The 20,181-nt window shown below is 45.8% G+C and overlaps 1 protein-coding gene across 2 annotated transcripts in view; it reads left to right on the forward strand.

Moving 5' to 3' along the window:
* The window catches only part of COL5A1 (collagen type V alpha 1 chain), a 144,197-nt gene that overhangs the window by 28,123 nt on the left and 95,893 nt on the right, over positions 1-20,181 (forward strand). For both annotated transcript variants that reach the window (XM_051636780.1, XM_051636781.1), the window contains exons 2-4: positions 7,013-7,180; positions 12,016-12,229; positions 12,840-13,002. In XM_051636780.1, coding sequence (XP_051492740.1) covers positions 7,013-7,180; positions 12,016-12,229; positions 12,840-13,002 — 545 coding nt within the window. The remainder of the gene's footprint in view (positions 1-7,012; positions 7,181-12,015; positions 12,230-12,839; positions 13,003-20,181) is intronic.

Genomic DNA, 20,181 nt, shown 5'->3' on the forward strand with positions numbered 1-20,181 from the left:
GGAAATCACTTTTCCCCCTAAAAATAGGCAGTAACTTCTCCATCTCCTCCCAGGAAGGGGTTTGCACTGTGCATTCAGGCAGCTCTGCAGGATCCTCCTTTCCTGCTTGAGGTGATGCAGTGGGACAGGCTGATGTTCTGCTTGATGTTGTCTGTGGAGGATACACTGATATCAACTGGGGAAAACATGGTCATCACTTCATATTTGCCACCGGAGCACCTGAGAGTGCCTTACAAACTGGTACCTCTCACAACCACCTCTCAGCACAGATGCTGGTGGTTTTCTGGCTTACAGATGACAAATGAGAGGTGGGGATGTTAAGGAGTAGGTTCTCTGGCATAAGTGGACCTCATTTCTCTAAATCTGGAAGTTCTGGATCCGTTGTGTTTCTCCTGAGTTACTTGGCACTAATTGGCTTGGCCAAGGCTGTGTGGGTGTAGCAACCCTGCTGGGTACAGGAGCTGGCTCCAGCCAGCCTGGGGGCCATCAGCAACCTGTGTGCAAGTGGAACAGGGCACTGTGAGCCATTCCTTGTGGGCAGGGTAACTGCAGGGCAGCCGTTTGCTTTTTCTGTGAAAACTGTTCTTCCCACTTTTCTGTGGCACTCAGTACTTGTCAAGGAGATGCTACTCTTGAAATATTCCTTATTCACCTTATTTACTGGCATTACTTGCTGTGTGGGGTAAGATGGTAAGTTTGTTTTATGGAACTTGATCATATAGGAAGTCTTTGCTTCCCAGTAACCTCCTTCACTGGTGATGTGACACTTGGATCCAAGTACCCAGCCTGCTGGGTTACGTATTAAATGATGAGAAAGCTGCCGAGGGCACCTGGAATGAGCTGGGAACATAAATCCTTATTCATTCCTCACCTTATGACCTCAAATCTTAGGCAATAATTGCACATAAACTGTAGGATGACTAAGTGCTGCATCATGAAGTCCTGGAGATCTTTGAATGCCCTTTAGCTGTTATGAAACAGAATATAGAAGAATTGGTTCCCCACTGTTACAGGATGGTGACCCCTTCTCCAGACACCCAAATGACTCAATTATTGCATTAATACAATGACAAGGCAGTTGTGCACAATAAATGTCTCAGGATGCTGATGGGGATTTTTTTTTACTTTGAAGGGTATTGTAAGGAAAAAGTTGAAAAAAGGGGATTTTCTTTACTAAGTTCTAGGATTGTGTTTAGTGAAGACAATGAAAACAAGCTTGATGTTGTCAGTAAGGCTGAATAAGATCAGATACACCTTAAGATGGCAGTGGTAGCTGGTGAAAAGGGGAAGGCTTTAACCTCTTGAGCCCCATTTTGGACACAGCTGTAACACAGATGCTCTCTTGACTTGTGGACTGCATGTTGCACTGGGCAGTGCTGGTGGTGTGGGTGCAATTTTGGTTCATTAAACTGCTCTGCTAAAACCTTTCCACCTTCTGGTCCACTGAAGTATTTTTGTGGGCCTCCTGAACATTTTGGTGGGATGAGCAAAAGGAAGAGCAGATCTGTTTTCAGCAACACAGCAAATGGATCCTCTGTAGCTCCACTGGAAGATGCAGAGAGATCTGAAGAGGAAGAGGTAGGTGTAGGCTTTGTTTTTTTAACCAGTGCATGCTCAGTGCTGCTCAGATCATCCTGATGGGCTGTGGGGCTTGCTGGGGTGAGCTGTCACCTCTGAATGCTGTGACAAATCCAGGAGGCCACAGAGAATGTCCATCACCAGCCCTGCAAGGCTGGAATAGCTTCAGCCTTCAACTCGGCGGCAAGTTTAAATATTGTGGATTTCCTTGGGGATAAGGATTTAATTAAAGGCCTTCAGAAGTGACAGGAGGGAGAATTGTTTGAGGTTTGTTATTTGTAATTTGGTAATTTTTCAGACCCTGGAAATGTGGATACCCACAAGTAACACATAAGAGACTTATGTATCCTGATGCTTGGGAAAGTGCTTTGGGGCCTGTTCAAGAGCTTTGATTCAGGTGTTAAAAATGATTATTACAGGTGTAAATATGGCTTAGATTAATGACTTCTAGCTAATTATGTATATGCTGGGATTTTCAGCATGGTCTGCAGAAGCCACAGGTCCACTTGTACTGAACTTCAATAGCACTATTTCTAATTAGGTTCTTGGGTTGTTTTGGTTTTGCTTTTTCTTGAGAGGGGAATAAGGGCTTGTTTTCCTGCTGATCCATCCTGCTTTTAAGAACATCAAGCTGGGGAGTAGCCAGGGTGGTGGTGAAATGATCAGGGAACTGGTGATGTGCCCTCTTGGGGCTGACACCCACTACCCCTTGCAGGAGGGAAGTGAGGACAGCATCACTTCCCTTGGTGTGAAAGCAAAACAAAATGCCTTGGCCAGGGAAATTAGGAGGGTCTGGGCTCAATATGAAGTTAGGAAAAGAAAACAAGCTGTTTAACTTTTGCATAATGGTGATTTGGTGGGTGGTGCATGGAGAAAATCTTCAACTGACCCTCACTGCAGTTGCTATGCAAGGGCTGCTTGTCCCCTCTTCTGCTGTGTGACTAGCAAGTGCAATGGCACTTAAAAAAAATGCCTTGTTTATTATTGTACCTGTCCTGGAGGGTCAGTAGGGCTTAAGGCCCCTTTCTGTGTTGTAATCTGACATAAAGAACAGTCAGGGAAAGGAAAGGAGAGGATGAGCAACCCAGTCACATGAGGAAGGGGGTTTGCTTGTGCTCAGTGTGCTCTAACATTCACCTTCAGATGTCTGCCATGCTCTGGTTTCCTTCTGAGCAGCTGGGGATATTTCTCCTCCTGCATTCTACAGCTGAGATGGTTGAGGGTGGCAGGGCATGGCCATGCTGACCCTGGTTTGGCTGGAGTCTGTGCCCAGGAGATTATTTCAATGAAAACTGCTTGATTTGCTTTCATATTGATGTTTAAGAAAGAAAGAGAAGCTATTGGCCACTGCTGAGTGGGTGGAGAGTTATAAACTTAATGCTAACTGCCTTCAACCTAGGCTTTAGCAGGTAATTAAATAATTAGGAATCAGATTAACATGGAAGGATTGGTTTTGTAGTTAAAGCCCAAGTCAAACACAGGAATTAGGGGTTTAATTACTCTTGTTGCCCCTGTTGGTTCATCAGCAAGTCATTAATCTCTGCTCTGTTAAAATGGGAAGCAATTCTCCTTCTCAGCCTTGTTCAAGGGCTTTACCTGCTGCTGGGTGCAGGCTTTTGGGGCAGCCTCTGGTCTGATTTTGGTCTAATTCTGGCTGCCTGAGGTTTGCCTCTGTGTACTGGGTGTATTGCCACCCTCCTGTGGCACAGCAGGGACTGAGCTGCTGGTCAGTGCATTTTGAGTGAAAGAATGATCCTGTGTGTAATGCAGCATAGTAATGGTATTCATAAAAGAGGAAGTAAAAAAAAAAGCTTTCATAGAACACTAATTCAGTTCTCAGATGAAGGCCAAACTGAGTTCAAGGTTGCAAGGAATACCCTGTAGGGCTTGATCTTGGTCAGTCTGGTCTCTTTTTGTGCATGTTGCTGTCAGAACTCTGAGCAGGAGATTGCTGAGTTTAGATTTGGCTGTAAAATGAAGGAGAAATAAAGAAACTGATTAGGTGGGCAGGAATAAGAGCTGTTCCTGTGTGAAGCTCATCTTTCTGGAAAGAGCTGGAGGCTTTCTTGCTGCTTAAGTCCTGCTCAAACTCTTAGTGATGAAGTGCCACATAAGTGGTCTGTGGGGCTTCAGCTGGCTCCTCACCTTTGATTACCAGGAGCAAACAGACACTTGTGCCTGTCTGTGAGCAGAGGTTGTGTCCTCTCCTGCTGCTCACCTGTGTGGTTTGCAGTTTGTGCAATACCCAAACTGTTGTTGTTCTTTAATATCTTGCTTTGACTTCATCCATCGTAGCTATGGAGGTACAGAGGCTCTTCCTTCCCATGGCAGATGAGGTGCAGGCTGTGCCTGGAGGCTCTCAGCACAGGGCTCCCAGCTCAGGGGTGCAGACAGATGCTTGAATCATCCCTTACAAACGAGAAGTGCTGCACCAGTGAGGCACTGAGGGTGGGTGGGGGTTGCTCAGAGGGCTCCAGGCAAGGGCTAGAGCCCCGACCCTGCCTGGCTGGTTATTCTGGAAGAGATCCAGCTCCCTTGCATGCTCACCACCTTGCTATAACCTCTGCAGGAGCCTTTGGGAAGTGGTGTCACTCTGTTAATGTACAGAGCTGTTTTCATGTCCCAATCCCCCCCTGTCAATGCCCTGCACAACTTCAGCTGTCAGGTCATGATGCTGAGCAGCAGTTGACTTGCCCAGCACCATATGCTGCTGTCCTGCCAGGTGACAGGGCTGGCTGGGGCAGCCCTTGGAGCTCCCCTGGCAAAGGAGATCTTCTCACAGGGCTTGTCGTGACAGCAGCTGAGATTTCAGACAATGGATTCTTCTGCAGATCTCTGTCCCTACAAACCCCTCAGCCCCACTGAGGCCACTCCGTGGGATGGTTTATATGCAGAGCTGGGAGTGAGGCTGAAACCCCCCACAGCTTTCATGGGGACGGGTTGATGTCAGGAGTCTGGAATTCCCATCCCCTCCCCCTTGCCTTTGCCTTTTTCTCCTCTCCTCCCTAAATAAATGTTGGAGGCAGCTTTGGTGCTGGCTGATTGGAATCTCTTGGAGCACAGGGATGTAACTGGAAACTGAGCTGGGGTTTTGTTGTAATTTTAGTTGCTTAAACAGACCTGGGGCTGTATGTGTGCAGATATTTGTGTGAAATAAGACATGGCTGAGGGCAAAGAGAAGATCCATGTGGCAGGGACAGCTTAGACAAATGTGTGTCATCCACAGACTGTTTAACAAGGGTAAGAGAGATGAGGGAACATTACAGCTGTGTGCTGCTGGGGCCAGACTCTCTCAGCTGGTTTATCTGCAGTGTTGACTTGGATTTGCCACATGTTTGTAATCTCTCACTGAGGGTCCAGCTCCTCAGGGTTGTGGAAACTTTTAAAAACTAACAATGGACATGGATTTTCCCACGCAAATATTAGGCTGATCTTCTTGGTAACCAAAACTTCTTAATATTGTAAAAGATCTGTTTGTGTGACTTCTTTGGAGTGTTTGTTGTGTTCAACGAAATGTGCACACCTTCCTTCCCCAGGGATGGGGCCAGTTACACATGGCATATCCCTTGCAAATCCTCTCCCTCTCCTTCCTCTCTGCCTTTCTAGTAATATCCTTAATCCCAATATGAAGCCAATTTTTATTTCCATCCCCCCTGTATTTTCCTGCTCTTTGGGAGGTCTGTCCTTTATTTGCAGCAGCAGGGGTGTCACACACCTTCCTGAATGCAGCTGGGCTGGTTGTGGTTGTTCTGCAAGCTGAGAATAAGTTGTGCACCCTTGGCCACACAGGGTGGTGACACGTCCAGAGAGCTGCTGGAAGCTGGGGCAGCTAGCCCAGAGGGTTTGGCTTTGGTATCATTGCAAACATCAGACCTAATGCATGGCTGTCCCTGAGGATCTGAATAATATCACTCCTCGGGGAAAAGAATGGATCAAGTGGCAGAAGAACACAGCTGTGATATATTGTCCAGGCAAGGCTAAATGCAGCTGTTGTGCAGACGTTGCTTTGGGCACTGCTAGGGGTTTGTTGAGTTGGGTGGTTCATCTTTCTGACAGCTCTTTGCTCCAAGTATCAAGTCAAAATTCAAAATAATTTCTTGTAAGCATTTAAAGTCGGATCTGATTATTCCACTTTTTGAGACACTATCTCTCCTGACATGAGCAAGACCAGATTAGGAGTTAATGAGACATATCATTTGCATTACTTAATGGATGTTCTAAAGACCTGAACACCTGGAGGTGAAATAGCCCTGACTTTGGTGTGGGAAGCACTGGGTGTCAGACAAGGGCCCTCCCTTAACTAGTCTGATGTCTGCAGCAGTGAGAGACTTGGACTATGGGCCTAATGGGATGTGGTTGGGGAGGGTGTTAAGAAAAGGAGCCTTTTGCTTCATGTCATTAGGCACAATGCCCATGCAGATTTTTCCTCTGCTGTGAAGTGCTCTGTTGGCCAACCCAGCTGTACCTGCTCCCAGGCACTGGTGGTTGTGCAGAAATTCCAGTGTCATGGGGGGAAATACTTGGGGGAAAAGGAGAATTATTTCAATGGGACTTGGTATCATAGAATATGGTGAGTTGGAAGGGACCTATCAGGATCATCGAGTTCAACCCCTGTCCCTGTGCAGGGCACCCCAAGAATCACCCCATGTGCTTGAGAAGATCATCCAAATGCTTCTTAAACTCAGGCTGGCTTGGTGCTGTGATGTCTGCCCTGGGGAGCTTGCCTGGTCTTGGGCTGAGTTACAGGGGGGCATTTGGCTGCCTGTGATAGTCGTGCTGCATCCCTGCCCCATGTCACTTGCTGTCACCCCAGGCAGGCAGCAGGGACAACCTGTGAGCACCAGAGCACTGTGCTGGGATGCTGCTCTGCCGTCTCTTGTTCCTACCTCCAGGCATGGCTGTGGGCTCACCTGTCAGCCCAGTGAGGGGGAATTTACAGGGGGTTGTTTTGCAGGGGGTGTGAGATTCTCTGGGGATGATTGCTCAGGTGTTTGCCTCAAAATTTTCTGGAGTGAGCAACTTCAGAAAAAAAAATCTGGAAGTGTTTACATCAGTGTGATGCTACCTCTGGATGTAAAGGCTTTCAGATAATGAATTTCCTATCTTCTGCTTAATCTTTAGGATGTGCTTGAATGATGGAAATTGGGTGAAGATATCCAGAAAATAGAACTATTATAGTTAGTAAATTCTGCCTTCTGCCCTTGTGCACACATCTGATCAGCTGCTCCTCTCTGCATTGAATTAGTGTGTCTGACCAACAGCATCACCCCAGCTTTGGAGCTGGTTAATAACATTGTATTTGCAGATGTATTGAAAACATTCCAACTCTTTTAAAAATGGTGATGAATGGTTTGTGATGATAACGGCCAATCATGTCTTGGATGTGAGCGAGTGCAAGTCTGCTAATTCTTTTTTTCTCCCTTTCTTTTTACAGCTGAACCTGCAGACCTCTTGAAGGTATTAGATTTTCATAATTTACCCGATGGTATAACAAAAACAACAGGGTTTTGCACAAGCAGAAGATCTTCAAAAGAAGCAGACGTTGCTTATAGAGTAACAAAAGATGCTCAGCTCAGTGCCCCAACAAAGCAGCTGTATCCTGGTGAGTCCTCAGCTTTTTATCTGCTTGTCATATGGAAATATCTGCTCCTTTCCTCAGGTTCTGCAGGCACATGTAAGGGCACTGTGTCATTCCTTCATTTTCCAAGGGTGCTTGCATGCTCCCTTGGCAGGGAGAGGTTCTGCTTTTGCAGCCCCCTGGAACGTGTCAGCCATCAGATAACATTGCAGTGAGTTCTTTGATCATTGCATGTGCAGTAGGTGGTGGGTTTCACTCCAGATGTGGTCAGTGCCTACATCTGTTCCCTCCTATATTAGAAAGTTTCTACTGTCTCATTATCACACAGTGACATCCAGCTGGGGAGAGAGACTTGGAAGATGCAAAGAAACACAGACAGTGTTTTGTTCTGTTTGTGGAGTGCCAAGCACAGTAGGGTCTTATTCTGTGGCTGTGGTGTCTCTCATAACACAAATAATCACTATATAAAAATAATGGACTGCCCCACAAGAACAGATGTCCCAAGACAAGTTGCTTGAAGAAATCAGAGGTTCATTGGAGAAAGCATCTAAGAGGCAGGAGTTCACAGAGCCCTTGAAGAGCATGTGGGCTGCTGACTTATTTTGTCCCTGAGGATGTGCCAGAGCTCTTAATCTTTCAAGCCAAGGGACAACGAGCACTGTAGAGTAAAATGTGCCTGTAAAGATTGGACACACGGACCCAAACTACTCACTGCCTGAGAGCTTCAGTCTGGAACAGTCCCCATCAGAAGTGGTCCTTCCAAAGCCAGGTTTTGAGTTGCATCTACTGTCTTCCTTGGGTGAGAAGATCTGGATGGGGCTTCCTTGGTGCCATCAAGTAACTTTTCAATCATTTCATCATCTGGAAAACCATGGGGTAATTGAAGCAGCTCTTGTCCTTCTCCAGAAACTTCCAGAGTCTTCTCTGCTGCTTGCGAAGGGATTAAGGGAAGAGTGAAGAACCCCCAGTGTTTCCCATCAGATAAACAGATGTTTTCTCAGTGCCTCCTCCACGACTTCAGCTCATGTCACCAAATGAATGAGGAGATAAAGAAAACAAAGTAATTGCAATGCAATGTACCAGGAGAAATGTGGTTTCAGGGATTTCACTTCAGCAGGATGGGCTGCAGCATAACCCTCCATCTCTGCTACAAAGCACCCAAGGCAAATGTTCCCTGCACTTAATATTTTGTGTTAATTAGAAGCTGGTGCTTTTCTAATTTGATGGGCTTTGCATTCTCCTCCCACAGCCACAGCCAGCAAAGCAAGATGTATATATACATATATAAGCTTGTCTGTTTTTTCAGGCCCACAAGAGTGAGAAAATCTGCTGAGATGCTCTTTGTCCTTGTTCCCTAAATAAGTTCTGCTTCCCAGCAAAGCTCTGCTCCTCCAGCAGAGGCAAGAAAAGCAAAGTTCTACGTGGCAGCCAGCAAAATGCCATTTGCATTCTTCTAGCAAATTCTATGCTCCACACTGCTTGTGGGTGTCTGCATATATATTTAAGAGCACAACAATCTCTATTATAGCTTGATCAGTCATTTTGGAGAAAAATGAGCCATTCCAAGACTGAGTCCTCCCAGATGAAGAGAGAGGCCCTAAGTTGGTGATGTTGTTGAAGGGCTGTTTTCCTTTGAAAAGTGGCTCTGGAAGCGATACCACCTCACCCAACAGATCTGGTTTTGTTTGTGTCAGCAACTGGATCAGCTTAGTTTTGCTGATTTTTTTTTTTTTTAATTATTATTATTATTACTGTTAAGCAGTTAAAATGTTCCTGGTCTTCCCAGATCAGCAGTGGGACTTAATATTTCAGGCGGTGTTTGGATATACCTGCAGGATCTGGTTAGGAAGAGGTCCCAGCTGTCCCCATTTTGAAGACCATGAGGGTGCACAAGAGCCTTTAATTCCTGGTCATGGTGGTCAGGAAGGGAGAAGCTCAGCCTGACACTGCTGGTTTGTACCTCGGGGTTACCACAGATGTGATCTGCTCAAGTGACACTAAAATCATTGGCGAGTGGGGAGCTGGGTGGAATCTTTGCCCCCCCTGGACCTCCTTGGCTCTTTCTCTGGCTCCATCTGCAGAACTGGGGTCTTAACCCTTTGTTGCCTTGCAGGAGGTTGTTTGTAGGGAGTTGGAAATGACCTGCCCGTGGGTAAAAGAGCAGTGCTGAGTCCAACTCAGCAGCAGTGCCATGTCATTAAGGGATGGATGTGCAGCATCTCTGTGTGAGCTCATTTCAGGAAGTGAATGAATATATGGGCTTCATCCCAAACCCATTGTTGGGGGGTGTCTCCATTGTCTTGAAGGGGATTTGGGTCAATTTCTGTGTGCTTCATATATTTATTATGATGTATTTATTAGTATTGCTGTCTGTGTGGCTGTGTTTTCCTACACCATTTAATAGCCTGGGTCATTTCTAGCCATGACAGTGAGGGCATTGTTATTTTGCCAGCACAGCAGAGCAGCACCAGAGTAATGTCAGCTATAATTCATCCATTATGGTTATTTGGGTTGAGAAACTCACATAATCATGGAGACATTTTAATAATAATGAAAAAAAAAAAATAAAAGCAGCTTTTTAATGAGTTGGCAGCCAGTCCAAGTTGAAAGGTACTGCATTGTGGATTCCTAATGAAATTTTGGACATGAACTATTTTACATAAAAGGCCCAAATCTGTAGCCTGTAATTGGAACCAGGAGAAGGAGCATGGTCTTGATTCAGTGCTACAGGAGGGTTTGTATCCAGCAGGAGGGAGATAAAGCTCAGTGCATCCTATGGGAGGCACAATCATGGGATGCCAGTGTCTGCCAAATACCTGGCTCTGTGTCCTATGGGGAAATGGGGCTATAATCATGGTGTTTAATTACTGCCTGTGAGCCCTCTGTTCAGGATATTGCTTTGTGCTCCTTTCCAAGTGCTATTTATCTAAGGTAAAGAATATTATCTGGGTGCTGTGTTTGCAGTGTCTCTGTGGGTACCCTCAGATGTCCCACTTGACTTGCACAAGCTGTTTGTAGCAGTGCTGGTTTTGATGCAGCCTAGCCTGCTTGTGCCTCCTGCCTCCTCTACTCCCTGCTGCTGTAGGCAGCTAGATGCATTTTAAACACTGGCTTGTTAATAAAAGTTAAAGCAACTCCCAGGCAGAAGAGGGGAGAGGGTGGTGAGCTCATGGCCTCTTTGCATTTGAACTTGCTGCCTTTGCTGTGGTTGGAATAATTTCCCACTCCTACCTTCCTGGTCCCCTCCCTGGGTCAAAACCCCACATGCAGCCCTGGGGATACCATCTAAGAAAAGCCTTAAAAGGGTGAAGGAAATCTATTTGAAACTTATGGGCAGTCAGCTTGACTTTGTTTTTTGGTGGTTTTATGTGGCTACAGTTTTGCAGCTCAAAACTGCTCCATTGTGCTGTTCCCTGCCTGCTGCTTGGCTGCCACACACGGAGCTGGTCCCAGCCCAGACCCGCCAGTGCCCGTGCAGGGCTGCCCCATTTTCTTCTGCCCTGCCAGGGTTTAAGATTTCCCAGGCAGATACCCAGCTGTACAATGCAATCCTTGTCTTTGAAAGCCTGGACCTTAAAGGAAAGATACCCTGCAAATGTCACGTTGCTGAAATGCAGCATATGAGGAGGTCACACCCTGAAGCCACCCTCTGTTCCAGTAGGTCCCATCTTCAATAATAATGTGAAGAAGAAGAAAGCTGCTTTACCAAAACTTCTGGTGTTTTTAAGAGGTCCTGTTTGGGATGGGCATATAAGCTTTTTTAGTTTGGGCTTATCTCTGCAGTGTGAATGACAGAGCCTCAATGGAGGAGCTGCTCCCTGCACCTGGTGTGACTTGATGCTCATATTGACTTGAAATTTGAAATGTTTGTCTGAGGTTGCAGGGGATTGACCCTCCCCCTGCACAGAGCTTGACCTCTCTACTGACCATACCTGCTCCATACTGCAATGGCTTTAACCCTCCAAACCTTGGAAAAATACAGGCAGGGATCACCTGAGATCAGAGTTGTTTTACTGAGTGGAGAAAAAGCTAGGAAACTTGTTAGATGTTTTTCAATATGCAGCAAATTAGCATCTCCTACTGATTGCCAGGTTTCCTTCTGGTTTCAGATTGTTCTGTCTGCACCAGCCCTAGAAGCCAAAGCCACAGAATGGTCTGTTCTTGTCTGGAACAGGCAAAACCTGATGCAACTTCCCTGATCCCTTGAATAAGAGCCTGCAATGTTGTGTGAGCCTAACTGGCACGAGATGTTTCATTTCTTCTGCCCCTCTGACATCTTAAGTTAATTTGGGGACCTCATGATATATGAAGAAAGCTTCTTGCCTTGTCTTCTAAAAACCTTCAGGGGACACTAAGGAAGGGTTTGGTGCAAATAGTACAGGTTAAAACCAACACCTCTGTTTCCCCAGCACTGGGGTCTCATCCCAAAACAACCCTCAGCATCCTTTGCTTGCAAGTTCAAATGTGGGGCAGTTTTTGGCTCTGACAGATTGTAGTAAGGGCTGGAAAAAGGGTTTCTTATGATAAAAGAGTGATCCTCAGAGATGCTCAGCTCTGTGCTTGAGTTTTTAATGTGTCATTAGAGTGGGTAGCCCCTGGGAGACACTGCTCTGCACTGGCTTTGCTGGTGCAGTCTCCTTTGGGTTGCAGCCCAACCCTGTATCCCAACAGGCTTTGGGGGAAAGCCAGATCCTCACCTGGCAACCAAGGTGCTGCCCAATATACATTTTAGGGTCAAAGTGCACACATCTGGAGGGATAAACCAGTGCTCTCCCCACGGGTCATTTGACAACAGGACTGTTTGTGTAGGGATTACTTTTCAAGAGAACCTGACTAACCTCTTTGCTTTTCCACTCCAGCTTCCCCATTCCCAGAGGACTTCTCCATTCTAACCACTGTAAAAGCGAAGAAAGGAGGTCAGTCCTTCTTGATCTCAATTTACAATGAGCAAGGGATCCAGCAAATTGGTGTGGAGATGGGTAGATCTCCTGTATTCCTGTATGAAGACCATACAGGAAAGCCAGGCCCAGAAGACTATCCTCTCTTTAGAGGCATTAACCTAGCAGATGGCAAGTAAGTGACATTTTGTGCACCAAGGAAAAAACAGTACATTGTTTATTTTCAATGGCAGCATGTTGAATGTTGTGTGAAGTAGGACTTGTAGATACAAATGTAAAGAGCTCTGACTACTGCTAGGTGTCTATTCTTGAACTTTGGCCTTAGGTGAATAACTACTGCATGTATAAAAAGTGTGGATCACACATCTGTCCATCCCAAGTGACACCCACTGTGTCAACATGGTTGACTTCTGCTGCGAAGGGCCTCAAGAAATCAATTTGTCTTGCAAAATCCATGCTGTGTTTTTTTGCAGGATGTGAGGAGGGTGGAAAAGGGGGATAGCCAGGGAGTTATTGGTGTGGGTTTTTATCTCTGCCCCTAGTTGAAGCCAGAACTGACACTGGAGGGTTGAGAAGTGAAAGGCCTCATCTGTCAATACAGCCTTTCTGTTTTAAATGAACTCTTTAAGGTCTACCCAAGGGTGACTTTCCTGTGTTGCAGAGCATGGCTGGCATGAAGGTTCATAGAACATCAGTTGGTGAAATCTTCACTGTCATACAGTTGTTGGCTTGTTCTAGAAAGCCCAAGGTTCTGTTTAACACACTTGTGGACTGTGTTCTTCTAGGTGGCACAGAGTAGCTATCAGTGTGCAGAAGAAAAATGTCACCTTGATTTTGGACTGTAAAAAGAAGATAACCAAGTTCTTGGATCGAAGTGACCATCCCATCATTGACGTCAATGGCATCATTGTGTTTGGAACAAGGATATTGGATGAGGAAGTCTTTGAGGTAAGTCATGACAACGAACAGCTCTGGAGATGTTCCACAGAGATGATGAGCTGGGTCCTGGTTGATGAGGTATTTACAGCTCGTTTTTGAAACTGGTGTTGCATTTTTGCATAACAGGATGCTGCTGTATGGAAACTTATCTGGAAGTTTTTATTTTGACCAGGGTCTGTAGCAATGATGAAAACACTGAGCCTGCTGACTTGTTGGAGTGAGCTCCTCTACTTTCACACCCTTACTGGGTTCCAGACCAGCCCCCACACTGGGATTTTGTGGATCTGTAGCTCTTGTGCTCTGGGCTAGTTTAGTGTGGGAAGGGCTCACAGGGTTTTCATTCATCCCTGTGTTATGATTTAGATAAAGCTGCAGGTCAGTAACAGAGGCTGAGGAAAGCAGCTCCCTTGCAAGTCACGGTTCACTCTGGGGCTATAAGAACTTGCTCTTTCCCCAAGCATTTGGCCACTGATTCATGGTTTCTTGCACCATGACACAAGGGGACTCTTGACAGCTTGGTTGGCAGCCCTGTCACCTCCCACACAGCTCCTGCTTTTGAAAAGCAACCCAAAATCGTGACGGGTGGAATGTTCCCATGAGCTCTTCTGATTTAAGCAGAGAGATGGAGGATTATTTATAGACAAGGTACATATGGCAGAAGTTCTTCCCATAGTTCAGCAGCCAGTCTAATACATGCATTTCACTAGCAATCTCAGCTTCTGTGGTCTGCTGCACTTCTGAGCCTTTCATGTGTATGAGAATCTTGTCCCTGATCTTTCTTGTGAGCTAGAATTGCTTCCCTGACATCAGCCCCAGTGCACTGGAGTGTAAACTAAGACCTGTTGATCTCTATCTCCTCACTTCTTTTTGTGTTTATGGGGAGGAAGATCTGTATCTCATGGGCCTCCTCAACTCAGCAAAGGGATGGGGAACATCTCCTATGGTGGATAATTAGAGCTGAAGCAAAGCCAGTTCTTGTCTGCATTTCTCTGTCACTCAGAAGGAAAGTTCCAGTCTGTTTAACATTACCAACATCTGGGAGCTGGGCTGCTGTAAACAGAGCAAAAATGCACGGGCTGAGAGTTGCTGCCAAAATCCCAGTTACTGAGTTAGAGCTGAATCTCTAAATTGTATTAAATTAATAGACCTTCCCTGGGAAGTTGAACAATTAAAATGGAAAGTAAAAGCCAGGTTTAAGGGGCACTGGAGTGTCTTTTGCAAGCGTCGGATGTTCTGCCAAAAATGTCAGCAGTCACACTGGGTATTTTCAGTGGAGTTGTTACATAAAGGGGTGAGCTTTTCTGGGGAGCTGCTGGACCCAGAAATCTAGTAGATCCAACTAAAGGAACTTGGGATCACATCCAGACTGGATGAGAAACCTGCACCTTACACCACTTCATTTGTAGAGTAGCAGTTTCCATCACTGGCCCTGAAGCTTGAGGTGCTCCCAGGTGGCTTTTTGTGCTCACCGGGATTTAGGGCTGCTGATTCCTCTGCCAGGCAAGAGAACACACTGATGGGTGGCAATGTCCTTCTCATGGGGCTGGCCACAGCTCCCTTGCTAAAAAGGACTGACTTAGGGGTATAAGCTCTTGGGAGGTGGGGTAAAACTGTGCAAGTGTTCCCTCCACTGGAGCCTGTTGCCTGTTGTGGCTACAAAATGCAGCTACAGGATCATTACAGGCACTGAGAGCTGGACAGTTAGTATTATTTTTTTGGGGTCATAACACGTACTGATGGTACACAGCATGTATGTTAAAACACCCTCTAGTTCTGGCAAAAGTTTTTCCTTTTGTCATCCTCATCAGGCAAAGAGGGTTTTCAGTGTATCCACACACACTAATCAAGATACCAGCAGCTTTAAATGGAATGTAATTAATAGGCTTCATAAAGGCAGTGGACTATAACCTAATTTCCTTCATATCTCAGCAACTTAATTTTCTTTGGCCTTTAATTTCTCCTTTCTGCAAGCCTAAGCAGAAACTGTATAGGGGAAATTGTGGCTCAGAACAATGGGAAATGGGTGTAAACTGTTGTGTATTCCTGGAAAGCTGATAATTTGTGGACTGAATGCAGTATGATGAGATGAAGCTGTTGCTGTCCTGTAGACAACTGCTCTGCAAACCTCAGCTAACAAGATGTTCCTGGTGTTTTCTGCCCCTGTGGAGTCGTGTGGCTATTACATGCTTGGGTTGTTTTTTGGGTTTTTTTGCTGGAAATTTAAAATAACCCAGTTCACTGGGAGTGGGATGGGAGGCAGTGTTGGGGAGGGCTGGGACAGGCTGTGTCTCAGTATGAAAAAGCCAGAGCTGTAAGCAGTGGGAATTCATATCCTCCTTGTCGGGACTGAAATCAAATCAAACTCCAGACACGCTTTAGTTTTGAAGCTGTAATTATTTTAGCTCCAGGTCTAGCAAGGGTCACAAGTGGAGCAGCTCTGCTGTGTTGGTGGAGCAGATGGGGAGTTCCTTGCTCAGACTCTGCTGCAGAAAAAGCCTGGCAGGAAAGGTTAAAGGAGTTTCAAAACATTTCTCCAGCGCAACATTCTTCCAGTGGAAAAACTGCTTCCTCTCATTAAAATTCAATTAGCTGGGAGGCTGTGTGGATCTCTGTACAGCTGAGGGAGTGCTGGGTAGGTTTGAAAAAGGGCCAAGCCTGGAGCCCAGGTTGTACAAGTTGAGTTTTGTGCTGAGCTGGTGTTGCAAACAGAACTTTACAACCGTGGGGACAGGCTCTCACGCCGGGGCTGGGAAGCGGTGGCGGCTTCACGCCGGGCTGAGGGGATGATGCTCTTGTGAGACAGCAAAGGGGGTTTTGCACTGAGAGGGAAAGAGAAAAATAGCCCAGGGTGCAGGATAAACACTTTCTCTCTGCTTGCAGGCTGGAGTAGTTCCTGGGGGCACAGCAGCACTGGAAGGTGGTCAGAAGACATGTGAACACATCTCATTTTCAGAGGGATTAACAGTTTCTTTTGATGTGCTTTTTTAAAACATCCATTAGAAATCAAGTCCTAGCCCAGGCTCGTGGTGTTTTGACATATTTTGTGTAATCCCATAGAAGTTTGGTGTCTGCAGTGTGGCCCAGCCCTGGTTCTCTGCTTAGCATGGCTCTGTAGACCAGCGCTTACAGCAATGGGGTGATAAAATGAAATGTGTTCAGACCAAAGTCCCAGATACATGATGTCTTCTGTGTTTCTACTGCAATACACATTTTGTCTGCTGATCTGTCAGGCAGAGCCTCTTGTGTGAGGCTGCTGTGCTGGTAAGTGTTGCACAGCACCTGGCTAGCAGAGCTGGTGTTGGCATCCTTAAAATTGAGGTGTAGGTATTAATAAAAAGTAGGTTTTGGTAAAGCTGCTGAGGGTACCTAGTAGCAAATGATTATATTTGATGTAAATGTTTTTTGGTTCATCTGGTTACAATTTTACATGATTGTCCCCCAAGTTACCTAGTGTTTTGACCCTCTGGAAATAATATTGGTTTCCAGCAGTGTCTGATGTTGGTGTAGATAAAAAGTTTTCCCATAAGTGGAAAAGCTCAATGCATTGCTTTTTCAAGTGTCTTTTACTGTTGGCTCCTCTGGAGACCAGAGGAGCTGGTTTTGTCCAGCTGAGTACCATTAACTGTGTCTCGTTGGTCTGGTTAGTACTGTAAAACCAAGTGGGTTTCCTCTGCTCCTGCCAAACAAGGTGCAGAGTGAGAGGGTCTCAGACACCTGTGGACAATGTTCTGCCCAGGCAGTGGGAAGGCAAGGGCTCTGGTGGCTATGAGCTTATGCCAGAGCTTGTCCTGGAATGAGAGCTGGTGTGCTGCTGGGCTTTGGATGGCACTGAAAGGATGGTGCTTTTTATTCTCTTTTCTCCTTTGTTGCTTTTTTTTTTTGAAGACCACAAGTGAAATCAAGACATCAGAAATGGAGGGAAAGCAATTTGTGCTGGGCTGAGCCAGAAACCCCAGGCAAGCTGCCAGAGGTGCTCTTAGACTGTTGAATGTTCCAAGGCACAACAAGACAAAGCAGAATAGATGTTTCAATGCTCTTAGCCGAGACATTGGGGCTGTTCAGGTGCTGTGTTGTTCAGGCTGAAATGCCAACTCCCTTTTCATCTTCTGGCTTGTTTACACTTAAAAAACAATTATCACTGTGGTTGATAATCCCAGATTACATTTCACTATTGTCAGGGTTTTCTCCTTCCCTTCCCATGCTCTTGGCTGTAGCACTTCCACCTCTGGAAAGTGCTTTCATGTTTAAAGTTTGTGGATTATTTTTTCTCAGTCATGTCTGAGGTGCTGAGACTGGATCAATAGCTTTTACTTTAGCAAAAAGTGTACAAATGAAAATAGGGTGCTCATGTAGCTGCATATTATAGATTTTTTTTGGTGTTTGAGGATGGAGAGATTTAGGGCCCTGCTCTTGCAGGCAGGTCTGTTAATGTATCATATCTGTGCTGGGAATGCTTAGTGTTTTCAGGAGAAATACAGGGTCCCAAATGTCCTCAAACCAGAAGCATCCACTGAGCTCCATGAGGCTTCTCATGAGTGTGGTGTTCAACCCATCATCAGAGAATCATTTTGGTTGGAAGACACCTTTAAGATCATCAAGTCCAGCTGTTAACATGTTCTGCTTAGTCCAGAGGTTCAGGAAGGAACTGAGCAGAACTCATGCATATTAAGTTTTTGTTAAGCTTCAAAAAACACTTTTAAAACTAGAGGTTTCTCACTAATGTGACTTTCTCTGTCAAGATGCACCAGAGATATTTGCTCCTGTGTATTTCCCTACCTCATCAGACTGCTGAAAGAAGCTAATTTATGGTTCTGGCTGCCTGTTTTCCTGGCCCTGCCAAATCTGATTTCACCTCTTTTGCTGCAGAGCCTCCCAGGGAGTGCAAAGAGTAGATGTTTTACACCAGCAGCATATACTGTGGTGTGAGATGATGGAAAATACAACATTTTGAGCCAGCATTAGGTTTCTTTATTGAAGATGTCTGTAGCTTTCCCCAGTCTCCTAATAATTCTCTGTGTAGTTGCTGGTTTTCTCGTTGTTTCTTCTGCTTTTGTTTTTTCAAAGGGATCCTCTTTAGTGAAATTGTGCACTTGAGACATATGGATTAAATCACAGAACTAGGGCTCTTCCAGAATAGCAGTGCTGCCTAGAAAGTGTCTACAGTTATTGAAGATTATACCTCTGGATGGGTTTGCAATTAAGGGTGAGGTTTGTGTGCCAGAGTCCAAGAGATGCAGTCAGTCTGATCAAAACCCAAAGGTGATATTTGGCTCCAGCATGTAAGTCTTGCACAGCATCATCTTACACAGGTGCCCAGGGACATCATCTGGTTTTGTCAGCTTGTCTGTACTGAGGGAGGAGCAGGACTGGATCCAGAATAAGAACTGCAAAACAGCTTGTAAGTGTTAGTCTGTGCTTCAGGTGGTTTTGTTTGAACCCTAAACTGACACCATTTCATCTGACCTCTGTCAGGTGCCAGCAGGGAAAGTGAAGATTTGGGTGGAAACATCAGATTAATTGTTTGCATATGCTTTGCTCAAGCTCTTGTTTTTCATTTGCATTTGCTGGGTAATTGGCAGTTTAGCCATCTGGACTGCAGTCAGGCTCTGTGACTGGGTCAGGGTTGCCTGGAATGATGTAGCCTTATTAGTCATGATTACCAAATACACATATTTAATGTTTCTGACTTCGTTGATTTCTGGGGTTTTTTGGTCAGTGGTGAAGTTAATTTCAGAAATTGTAAAAAACTGTGTTGGCATGTGTAGATAATCACTGCAGTTTGCTGGTGTTAAACTCCTTCAGGCCTCTGATAGCATATGATGTGTGGGGAGATGTGCCTCATTGTGCAGAGAAGTGCTTGTACTGATGTTGAACAGTTCTGCAGTGCATTGTTTATCTTTTCATATGGCCGAGTTAAGCATCAGCCTAGGGAGCTGCATGACCTTCTTGCTGCTGGCAGTTGGTCCAAAGTGAAGCCTCATCCTCACAAGAGGACCTGCAGAGGCTTTATCTCTGGACGTTCCCTTCAAGGCAAGGGATGCAAGTGGTGGGGGCTGCTTCTGACTTGCAGTGATATGTTGTGTCCAATGGGGTTCTGAATTCTGGGAGTCCAGATGTCAGTTGTAGACACCTGCAGTAGTTAATGTGAATCACCCTCCTCTGGATCTTTGCAGTCAGTAAGATACAGCATGTGCTGCAACTTAAAAACACAGGGTGATGGTCCTTAAGACACACTGACCTTATTTTCAGTAGAGATAGGGGGAAGCTGTTCTCCAAAGCACTCTTTATTCCCTGTGCCCAGCAAATGGTTCAAATAGGCAGCTTTTGGAGCCTGATGGTTGCCTTAGTAGGGACTCTTGCAGGCTAGTTGGTTTGCATGAGCTTTTGCCATTTTTGAGGGTGTGGGCAAGGATGCTGAGAGGGAAGTGGGGAGAACTGTCAGTTTGTCAGGTTGCTGAGCCACTCCACACAGGGCTCCAGCACTGCTGTCCTGGGCCACGACAAGGAGAGGACATGCAGGCTGTTGCCCAAATTCTCTGGCCTGGGGTACCTCCTGCCAGGTGGGATAATCAGTTGAAACTGCTAACGAGGAAATCTGAGTGGTTTCTGGAAGGCAAAGCTCATCCTTCAAAACAATTTCAATCCACCACGGGGGATTGTGGGGTTTGGGGAGCAGAGTTGTCTGGTTGTTCCTGATGTTCACCTGGCAGAGTTTTCTGTTTAAATGCTGGCAGGGAGCAACCCAGGCAGGCTTGTTAGACATGATGGATGTTGCTAGGTGCAGTGTCATTACTCTTCCAGCTGATGGCTTCATTTGTAGTTTGGATAGCAGGGGAGAGAAGGAGGGGGTTCAGTTTCTTCCATGGAAACTCTGAGGTGCAGAAGGCTCATTGCTGAGCCCAGACAGGGTGATGTAATGCTGGAAACCTTGTCTCTGGTGACATCATGCCAAGGTTTATGGTGGTGTGGACACGGATTTCTGCTGGGAGCAGGCAGCAGGATAGGGGTTCAGGAACAAAAAAGGCACCACAAAGGGACCCAGGGAGTGTTTGAAACACACTGGTCCTCGGAAGAGGAGAGCAAATGGACATGTTTGGGAAAGATTTTCTTCATGGGAGGGAAAAGCCAAATACTCATGCTATTGGGAAAATGTTTGCAGCTGAGCTTTATTGGTAACATCACTATGTA

The sequence above is a fragment of the Apus apus genome, chromosome 19 (assembly GCF_020740795.1).
Source record: "Apus apus isolate bApuApu2 chromosome 19, bApuApu2.pri.cur, whole genome shotgun sequence".
Classification (NCBI taxonomy): domain Eukaryota; kingdom Metazoa; phylum Chordata; class Aves; order Apodiformes; family Apodidae; genus Apus; species Apus apus.